Below are 10143 nucleotides of genomic sequence, written 5' to 3' on the forward strand. Positions count from 1 at the left end.
GCACCCCTGGAATGTGGGTAAGTAAGCGCATTACGTAAGCAAAAACTCGGCTTTCACCGCGCACATACCCATGGCGAACTCTAATTTTCTGAGCTCTCATCAACTCGAAACCTTAGGTGAGTTTTGGCTATTCTTCAGTTATTCGGACTAGTGCTCATATTATATCCTTCTAGTCACCTTCTGACTCGTTCGCCATCCTCTTACACTATTCAGAATGAGTTACGTCGCTAAGGGTGAAAAAGAATACGATGCGGCCGGTGCTGTCCCCGCCGCCAAAATCCACAAAATCAGGATTACACTCACCAGCAGCAACGTCAAGAATCTGGAGAAATGTAAGTCTTGAACCGATAATATACAATATGCAATCACTCATATTGCTGCCATTATTACAAGTCTCTACCGATCTCATTAATCGTGCCAAGGACAAGCAGCTTCGCGTGAAGGGTCCCGTCCGTCTCCCCACGAAAGTGCTAAAAATCACCACTCGTAAAACTGTAAGCTTTATCCTACTCTATATGCGTCATCCTAACCCATATTCTTCAAGCCTTGTGGTGAAGGTTCCAAGACGTGGGATCGCTACGAATTGAAAGTCCACAAGAGACTGATTGACTTGCACTCTTCCAGTGAGATTGTCAAACAGATTGTAAGTGAAATCTCAAATTACGTGGTGGTGATGATGCTAATTGCATGCTACAGACCAGCATCAGCTTGGAGCCTGGCGTTGAAGTCGAAGTTACTATCTCGGCTTAAACTGTAGTCCTGTCATTATGAACTGAAATGAAATGTTTATATGTGCTTTTTTGTCTGAATTCAGACATCACAAAAAGCCGTACATGAGTCTCGTAGTTGGTGACTCGATGGAATACTACAGTGACGGAATAATGCGAGATGTTCGATTCCATTACAGTGATAATCGCCATTTAAAAACTACCAATTGTATAGCTCTAAAACCTGATAACGTCGCCGGCGAAGTAAAAGTCTAAGTAATAGAACACTGCAGATGACGATGAATAACGCAAGTGTCCCGTGATAGCATAATAATACGGATATGGATACAAAGAATGAGATAAATAGGTCCCTCAAACACACCGTTAGATGAGATCAGTTGAATTGCCTTGATTTCTACTGTTCTGACTGTTTTCGCTGTTCGTGTTCTTGATGACTATTGCTGGTCCGGCCTCTAATATTACATCTTCATCAATTTCATCCTCGTAATCATCTTCACTCTCCTCGTCCAACAAATTCACCAGCTGTGGAGTTTTAGCTTTGTTCAGGGGTGCGCTAGGTCCCGCAGCCAGTATCTGGTCTTCTTCTTCTTCTTCTACGTCCTCTTCTGACGGGCCTTGCTCTACATCCACGGCTGAAGCAACTTGAGGCTTGAAGTAGTAGCGAAGACCAACCGGAATGAGGACACCGACAACAACAGCGGAGAGTAGGAAGAAGTTCCGCCACGAGATGAGATGAAAGTCAGCTGCAGAAGTCATTTCATCGAGACCTCCACCAATAGTGGTATGGATGACACTGACACCGAATATTCCGAAGAACGTGCTTATCCAGAAAGGAATAATTCCGATACCAACGTGGGGACAGATGACGTTAACAACCCAATGAGGAGGCAGTGGGGCAATGCGTAGGACGATTAGGAAAGATATCAGGTTGTCTTTCTGAGATCGTATCTTGTCGGACCACCTGTCAAGGCGGGCTTTCCACTTGGGAACAGTAAGGAGGGCAGGACCAAAAGCGGCGCTGATGAGATAGCACAGGGTGGCGCCAGTAGCGACACAGGCACACGCGAGAGGCAAAGCCCGAGGCACACCCCAGACAGCACCACCGAGGATTGATAGATACATAGACCCAGGGAGGGAAAAGGCCTGGAGACTAAGCGGAGATGAGATTGAAGGAGAAGAGGGACAATAAATGACACCCACAAGAGATAAGTTACCACATAACAAATGACGATACGATATGGATAGATGTCACGGTATTTCTTCAACAGACTGTTAAGTGCCTGAAGTTGGGCAAATGACTTGGGAATCCGAAGAAGAGGCCGGTCATCTCTGAGAACGAGTCAGCACGATAGGATACAAGAATACAATAAGACGGAGACGAACTCGTCGAGAGTAGGCAGTGCAAGCCACAATGTACCACCCAGAATAGCAGTACTAATGACAAAGACAGCAGCCATCTTGAGAGCGGCCATGAAAATGAGCCTGCGAGATGATGGCTGTCGTGGACGAGCCCAGCGGGGGATGGTGGCACCGTAAGTGGAAGCTTCGTCGGTGAGAAGGGGGGTGATCACAGAATGGGGCGATGATGGGCCATCGTCGATGTGCACGGTGGCAAGCGTGTAGGACGATGAGTTCTGGTGGTGGATGTCTTGTAGGGGCGAAGAGGATGGCATTGGAGAACTGGAGGTTTGGACGTGAGACTGGCGTAGGTGGAGAGGAAGCATGTGGGAATCACGTAACTGACATAATGTAATACAATAAATAAATAAATAAATAAAAATAGTGGCTGTAAAACATTTACCGTGCGTTACCAATCAGACAGCAAAAAATAGCCGGGCGGTGAAACGGGCGGTGATTGGACGGCATATCGGCCCATGTATCGTGGGAACATCTCGGCTGATCCCACAAAGCAGCGATGGCCAGGGTGATTAGCAGAGGCGCGCTGAGCTCGTGCTGAACATTGAACGACTACGCATTCCAGTGCTCGACGTCGTGCACGACAGCGAGGAAACATGACCCACATCCTCCCTCCCCACGCAGACCTCAACCTTGCCCCGTCGTCTCTGCACACAGCCCTCCATATGGACCCCAATCAACAGCCCCAGCAGCTCCAGCAGCAGCCTCAGCAAGCACCGCCGCAAGCGCCCTCAACGTCGTCGAAAAAACGCAGAAAAAACGACTCTGGCTCTGACGAAGCGGCCTCACCATCAGAAACAAGACGACTCAGACGCTCCCATGAGGCTTGCGCACGATGCAGGAGCAAGAAAATTAAGGCAAGTCCCGTCGGTAGACACCGACCGCAAATTTCCGTTCGCCTGCATGTCTTCTTACTCTACTGGTCCCTTAGTGCGACTCCAAACATCCTAGATGTACTGCTTGTGCAACCGCAGGCGTCCCCTGCCAGCAGGAAGACAGGCATAGGCAGACCCTCACCCCCCGCGGCCACACAGAGCACATCGAGCGCCGGCTCTTGCAGTGTGACGCCCTCCTTAAGCGCCATATCGCAGGCTTCAACCTTGCCAACATCGACGAAATATGCGCAAGGGAAGGCATCGAGGTCGACCCCGGCAGCGTGGCAGATGTCTCCACTGCGTACCAGTTCGGCGGTCAGGGCAGACAGCCCGGCCCCCCAAGCGCTCATCAGATTCCCAAGTATCCCTATCCGCCCCCGCCTCATATGGTTCCTCCGGGCTATCCTCATCCTGGCGTCCCCATCCCCTACGGTCCTCCGGGTTCCCCTTATCCACCCCATCTCGCCATGCAGGGTCCATACAATCCTCATATGCATCCACAGTACCCGCCTCCGCCTCATCACATGGCTCATCCCGTTCAGGTACATGCCCCTCCCCCCCATTCCAGCAACGAAGTAAAAGGCCAAGATCCGCAGTCACTTGACATGTCTAGTGCTCAGGTCTGTTTATCACAAAATCTAATCCATCCAGTAGCTAAATCTGAAAACTTTCTACCTAGGCGCTTGCAAAGAACTTTGGGGTTTCTCCATTCATCGTCAGTGACACTCAGTTGGGTGCCGTGGATAAAGAGGATCTAGCTGTGGGCTCAAGTGGTCTTTCTTCTGGACGAGATCGCGACATCACCGAGTCCTCCGTGCCCCGTGATGTGGCCAAATGGATTCCTATTCCTGTAGTCAGGGGTAACACGGTTGGCGCTCCAGCTACCCCGGCGCCTAATTTGTCGGTGTGGTTACCCAAGGATCGCAAAATGGTGAACCACGTCGTCGATGTCTACTTCCAGCGACTCAATTTCCATCGTCCTGTGTTCGCTCGTGCTGACTTTGAGCGCAGGCTCAACTCCCTCTACGAAGGCGAGGATGTCTATCAGGATCCGGGATTCATCTGCAGCATGTATTTAATCTTGGCATTGGGCACTTTGAGCGAGTTAAACCATCGCGCTACTGCCACTGATAAAGATAGAAAAGCACCAAGCGATAGTCCTATCGCTGCGAAGAAGTTGCTCCCCGCCGATTGGCCCGAGCAAGATGAATTCTTCGAGAGAGCTCTTGCCGTCAAACCAGATCTTCGTGTCACTATCTCTAGTCTACAGGCACTTATACTACTGCAGTGGTATCTCTACACAGAGGTAAGGCATTCATGCTTTTCAGAGCCGGGGATGTTCCCTCATTACTTGTTTGCCAGCGTCAAGGCCGTACACTGTGGCGTCTCGTTGGCAGTCTTGTTCGCCTTGCGATAGAGTTGGGGCTTCATCATGACCCTACTTCTCAAAATCACACCTTCACTGAAGAGGAATGTCAATTACGTATCCGCCTCTGGGGAATCGTGATGGTGCATGATCGAGGAACCTCTATCTTACTCGGCCGACCCCTTGCTATTGCTCCTTATGATTCCAATACCCCACGCCCATCTCGTGGGATCAAGGGGCAATACAGTGACTTCTCCGAGCATTTCCTTTTATCTCATCCCATCGCAGAGATTCAAGCTGATATTATCAACTCATTGTATGCTCCAACCAGACAGAGCACAGATACAATCATGCGACATGCGACACGTATCATTAAGAGTATGATCGAGTTCAGGCGGCAGCTTCCTGACAACTACAAGTGGTACTTTGGTGGCACAGAAGAGTGGCCACTGGAGAAACGTCAGAAACTCGTTCAAGATATCACAGAAGATGAAGGCTTGACTCTTTTGAAAATCGGGATATCAAGAATCCTCCTGTTGCGCGCATTATTCAGCATCAAAGAACTTGATTACGGACACCGAGTCCGAGCCCTTGTTGATGGCGAGTAAACAGTATATGTCACTTTTGCAGACATGTTAAATCTTCTTTATACAGCTATCGTCACATCCCATAACATTATTATCGTTCACAATCAGCTTATTCGGTTCCCTGACATCGCCTTTTTCGTTTCTCCCATTCCCCTGCACATTGCTGCAATGGTAATACTCTACGGGCACATGTCGCATTGCGAACGGCTGTCTCGCCAAGTCATGGTCGAAGACGTTTGGATGGCCCTTGATATGCTTCCACGTTTCCGTTGGCGTTGGGAACGCAAGGATGTCAATGGCGGACACCCTCTTATCGCTAAACTGGCCGAGAAAGTGCTCAATGTCAACCTGCGTAGTGTCGGTCCAACCAAAGACCCGGTTCTGCTTTCCGAACTTGATTGGGATACGGATTCACCTGGTGGAATGCTGGGATCGCCCTCGCTGGCCACGCAACAAGTGCAACAACACATGCAACAGAGGACACCAACCATGGCTGCTGCCTATCCAAACGGTGCAAATTCTAGCGCTTACGGTCCGCAACAACGTGGACCTGGATCTTCGAGTACCACACCTATTAAGAATGTCAATGGAACATCCACGAATGGAATGACCACTGATAAATTAGCCGAGGTACCCGCGGGCCTGTTTTACCCTTTCTATCCAGAAAACCCTATGGGTTCTATGAGTGGCCCACAGGCGTCTGGCGTATCCAGTGAGACTGCATCAGCGAACGGGGACGCAGGCAATGGAAATAATAGCCAAGACTATAGCCATTTGTTGGCGGCTGCGGCAGCTCAGCCCAACGGCACTTATGGTTGTCAGTCATCTCAGGATTCGTACATGCTAGAAGAGAAACCTCCTATGACAAGTGGTCATGGGATGCAGATGTGGATGAACGTTGTGAGTAATCTGGTTCATTTAGATTACCTAGCCAGCTGACTCGCCTTGTTTTAAAGGGGGAGAGGGGTATGCCTCAGTTTATGACTGGTTCTTGATTGCGTTTAGTGAATCCGTGCCCGTTATTTGAACATTTCCTCTATTGTATGCTGTCTTTCAACGATTCTTATTCGCCCTCCTGAAATGGCGACTTTTATTGTATGCTTCGTTTGTTCCACATATATTGCTTTGTCTCGTTCCAGGCGCCCGTTAAGTGGTAAATCAATACTTCAGCAGTAGTACTTCTTGTTTGTATGAGTATCTAATAATTAGAACCAAGAGAATAAACTCGACTACTGGGTAATGCAAAGTGATATACAAAAGTGAAAGTTTTGGATGCAATGTTGTCTAAATAATATGAGAGTCTATGCAAAAATAAAGATGTGGAGAGAAGATCGAGTAGCTAAGTGAAAGTCTAGAATGTCGATGTCTGATAGTGCGTATCTTTACCCTAGTATACGCTCCATCCGATCAAGGACAACATCGATGCCTCTGATGAGAAGGACTACACGCCGAGGCAGTAATGCAGTCTCGGGGACCTCACTATTACCCTTGTCACTTGTGGTATAGTGGCTATCATCTGCATATTGATCCCGAATGGCCTTTTCAAGTGTTACAGGGAGACTGAGGGTGATACGGGTAAGCTGAATGGTGAGACGAGAGCGACCAGTAAGATCGAAGTAGGAAAGTTGGCGAAAGGCATGTTGAAGCTCGAGAGCACGTATTAACTCCGAATGAAGTGCGATGATACATGTTCGACAGGCTGCGAGAAGGAGCACGGTTAGAACAAAACACAAAAAGCCATCAACAGGAGCCTCTCACTCAATGCTCGTTCTCGTATGCGCTGAATGGCCGCAAGGACGGAGTTTATTCCTTCGTCACCCAGCTTGAGGGACGGGTTAATGTCGTTGATGGCCCCTATGATAGTGTGAGCTGATCTAGCATTATAGCATAAGCAAGGGCCATACTGAGCAAGGTGCGTATCATTTCAAGGTCGCCGTCAAGGAAATCGTTGAATACACCGAGTATGACGCTCTTCAATGTCTCTTCAGCGTGTCCATCAGATGGCGATGCGAAGAAAGAGGTTGAAGAAGATGGAGAACGAGAGTCGTACAGTCGTTTTGAGGATGGCTTGCTGAGAACATTATATGCCACAGAAACCTTTTGGAATGCATGGGTAGCTTCTGGATTTCCCGGAAATTTGCTATTTCTGTATTTTAGAAACGGTATTTCCTTGAGAAATGGAAGCCATACTCTGGATGACACGCCTTGCTCCGAGAGAGATAAGCACGCCGAAGAGTGTTTCTGTCTATTGTTGATGACCTAGGAATGCCGAGAATACGATACAGATCGTCGTTGGACAATACTTCTTGCATGGTTGATAGTTTATGGTCTGGAGCAGAGTATGACTGTGATATATGATACTTTTTTCTTTGAGGGGAAGGTGGCGACTCTGGTGGTAGCGGGACGTGTTTCAAGTAGCATGGCATGGTACGCTCGTCGTCGTCATCGACGGGTAAATGAAAATATGTGCTTGCTAGAGAACACGGTTAGAATGAAGATGGTAGCCTAACGGATGGCTTTCTTACCTGAAGAGAGGGCATAGGAGAACATTGTTACAACAGACAAGCCATGTTCACATGTGATTCACTTTTTCTGGATAGCCATCTTATCGGTGTCAAATTGCTTTATTATGTAATCGCCTGTTATCTTATCTCTACCAACAGCACTTGGCATATTTTTCGAACAGCCCTCTTCACCTCCCCCCGCTCCCCCATCACAGTCCATCTAATCGATGCTCCACTTATATGATCCACGGCCTTTGTCTGTGTGAGGTCAAACCTTCCAAATGCCCAATTCAAGATATATATTCCGGTTGTCAACCGTACAAATCCTTTCACTCGCCAAACCGTCTCCTTCGACAATGTTTCCAGAGCCTCTCTGAGCACTTCTTCTTGTATGCTGTCTGGCGCTTGGTGGGATTCTTCTCCGCTTGATGTGGATATTTTTGAATCTCCATCGCACTCGCAGCCGGCGCAGTGGGTATGGTGATTATCCGAGCCTCTATACAACGTGACGGTCTCTACCTCATCATGATGATGATCCAATCCAGTAAAATGCTCTCCATATTGCTCGTTATCCATAAATAATTTTGTGTCAAGTCCAAAAAGGACATTGGGATCCACACCATTCCGACCTTTGCACCGTATCTTTGGTGTCAGATCATTTAGTGTGTTTAGATGGTCCACAACCAAGTCCAATGCACGTTCAGAAACGTGTTCCCACTTGTTCTGTCACAAGTCAAGTGAGTAAATATTCATGCACATACGATGCGTACGCACGATGAGTATGATGTCAGAATAACTGGCTTGCATTCTTGCCGTTGGAGACGTGTCTTCGTAGCCTGTGAAGTTTTCCGCATCTATGACAGTGACAATGGCATCTAACTTGAGATCATTCTTCGTTTCGCGCTCCAACTCCCGTATCTGAAAAGCTAGCGTGGCAGGAAAAGCAGATCCCCTGTAAAAGTAGTCAGCATGTTAGGATGGCATCAAAAACGCAGCATGGTATAAGACTGACGAGCATTCTATGAAGATACGATCGGGACGAAAGCGTTCTACATGAAAATAAATGTGTGAGAAAATGGATCAGGAGAGATCTCACCTCTGATTTCCAGCAAAGCTGTCTGCATTTGGCCAACCAGTACACAACACCTTCGCATATCACACGGTCAGATTGTCAGACACTTGGACAGAAGACGAATACAGACATGCATCCATTCAGTATCTCGCTGACTGCAGCTAAGCTGGATTGCTTTGCAAGCTGGCTGTCCACTGTAACGGACCATGGGTAAGCGACACTATATGTTCCGTATACCACCCACCTTGGATGTCACCAAACTCATTTTTCAGCAAAACCACCTTGTAGTTCTTTGGTAGCTGGGGAAGGAGCGAAAGAATTACGGAGGTCTTTCCAGCTCCCAAGAATCCAGTGAAGACAGTAATGGGTATCGACGACATAACCAAAGCCTCCAAGGCGCTAAAAGGCCCGTCCCGAGATCTTATGATGGCATGGGCACGTGCCGCTCATACAAGATTCCGAGTAGTATGGGCGCGCTGCATAGAGCTGTGTTGCTTTCAACCATCCTTTTGCCTTACCCCCACCACAAGGGAGGAACATACGTCGCATTGAAAGCGACAATATGGGTTCTCGGAAAAATAAGATTCATGGTGGACCACTTGTCATCCATGCGCATTATATTGCTGCTGCTCATACATACCTTGCCCTTGGAGCATTCTTCTCAGCTCTTTTTCTTGGCTGTGTACTTCACTACAAAAACATTGTCAAAAATGGCGTTGCTGGATACCCTGAAGAGTGGTTCCCGTCCGTGTCTGCTACGTACGAACGTCTTTTTCAAACCGTGTCGCGAGAAGCGCTGATGATTCGAGTTATTGACCAGTATCGGAGACTGGTTTCCTGAGCGGAATATTTTTCAGATCCTCATTGCGATAACGTCTGGTGAGCGAGATTTTCGTGACACCCCATTCCCGTATCTAAGCAGTTGCGTGACAAACAGGACCGCGGTTTGCTCTGGTGTTTCTTCAATATTTCATCACGCGTTCGACCAACTCTATCCTGCCCGGTTGCGTTTTCTTTGCGGGCATCGTGCGGACACTTGCTTGTGGCGGGTGGGCCTATATCACTTCAAACGACAATCATGACGTGCACGATGTGTTGATGATTTTGTACATCTTGTGCAACCTTCCTTGGATGCTTGGTAGTATCGCATGTACACCTTTGAATCACACACAGGCTCGTAGGAGGCGGTGAGTTATGTCCTGTGCATGCATATTCCATATATTAAGTTCAGTGAGCAGCCGAGTGATAGCCACCGCGTATGGCTTTTATAACCACTTAAATCAGACCTCCCACTCATAGTCCTCCAGGTTTTTTATGTCAATAGTACCCATGATTTACTTCTTTATACAGCACAAAGTTCATAGGATTCCGGGAGGTCAGTGCTTTCGTGCCTATGACTTACTATCCCATTCATCCTTCAATGGTTGCCTCAGCATACACCCGATACAGCTTTTTCGATGGGTCCTCATTATATTAGATGTCATGTTTGACTCGGTAGCTGAGAGTGATTTCCGACAAGCCCATTCTACAGGTGGGCGAGCTCACGAGTAGTGAATTCCTTTTGTTGACGCACCCGATAGAATTGTTTTAGGTCT

The 10143-nt window shown here is 48.0% G+C and overlaps 6 protein-coding genes across 6 annotated transcripts in view; 3 read left to right on the top strand and 3 right to left on the bottom strand.

Annotated features, from left to right (window-relative positions):
• Nucleotides 1–92: 92 nt before the first annotated feature.
• Nucleotides 93–801, top strand: SERLADRAFT_390050 (uncharacterized protein; the record flags this gene model as incomplete). Its single annotated transcript, XM_007318531.1, has 5 exons — nt 93–116; nt 174–332; nt 394–494; nt 545–643; nt 697–801. 4 exons carry the CDS (start codon nt 215–217, stop codon nt 748–750), a joined length of 372 nt encoding a protein of 123 aa, XP_007318593.1.
• Nucleotides 768–2491, bottom strand: SERLADRAFT_468106 (uncharacterized protein; the record flags this gene model as incomplete). The annotated part of the gene is made up of 3 exons (XM_007318532.1): nt 768–1878; nt 1929–2057; nt 2112–2491. 3 exons carry the CDS (start codon nt 2450–2452, stop codon nt 1092–1094), a joined length of 1257 nt encoding a protein of 418 aa, XP_007318594.1.
• Nucleotides 2492–4369: 1878 nt separating this feature from the next.
• Nucleotides 4370–6042, top strand: SERLADRAFT_468109 (uncharacterized protein; the record flags this gene model as incomplete). The annotated part of the gene is made up of 2 exons (XM_007318533.1): nt 4370–4985; nt 5040–6042. 2 exons carry the CDS (start codon nt 4526–4528, stop codon nt 5909–5911), a joined length of 1332 nt encoding a protein of 443 aa, XP_007318595.1.
• Nucleotides 6043–6354: 312 nt separating this feature from the next.
• On the bottom strand, nt 6355–7522 carry SERLADRAFT_369834 (uncharacterized protein; the record flags this gene model as incomplete). The annotated part of the gene is made up of 5 exons (XM_007318534.1): nt 6355–6671; nt 6731–6826; nt 6877–7112; nt 7163–7445; nt 7498–7522. The coding sequence occupies 5 exons, from the start codon at nt 7520–7522 to the stop codon at nt 6355–6357; spliced, it is 957 nt and encodes a 318-aa protein (XP_007318596.1).
• A 54-nt stretch (nt 7523–7576) lies between these two features.
• SERLADRAFT_468117 (uncharacterized protein) lies at nt 7577–8941 on the bottom strand (the record flags this gene model as incomplete). Its single annotated transcript, XM_007318535.1, has 6 exons — nt 7577–8199; nt 8251–8428; nt 8489–8525; nt 8573–8622; nt 8679–8742; nt 8793–8941. 6 exons carry the CDS (start codon nt 8926–8928, stop codon nt 7615–7617), a joined length of 1050 nt encoding a protein of 349 aa, XP_007318597.1.
• Nucleotides 8942–9110: 169 nt separating this feature from the next.
• The window catches only part of SERLADRAFT_369838 (uncharacterized protein), a gene marked incomplete at both ends in the record, with an annotated part of 4306 nt that continues 3273 nt past the window's right edge, over nt 9111–10143 (top strand). The window contains 4 exons of the mRNA XM_007318536.1: nt 9111–9307; nt 9369–9427; nt 9486–9735; nt 9856–9923. Coding sequence (XP_007318598.1) covers nt 9111–9307; nt 9369–9427; nt 9486–9735; nt 9856–9923 — 574 coding nt within the window. The remainder of the gene's footprint in view (nt 9308–9368; nt 9428–9485; nt 9736–9855; nt 9924–10143) is intronic.

The sequence above is a fragment of the Serpula lacrymans genome (assembly GCF_000218685.1).
Source record: "Serpula lacrymans var. lacrymans S7.9 unplaced genomic scaffold SERLAscaffold_7, whole genome shotgun sequence".
In the NCBI taxonomy this organism is placed as follows: domain Eukaryota; kingdom Fungi; phylum Basidiomycota; class Agaricomycetes; order Boletales; family Serpulaceae; genus Serpula; species Serpula lacrymans.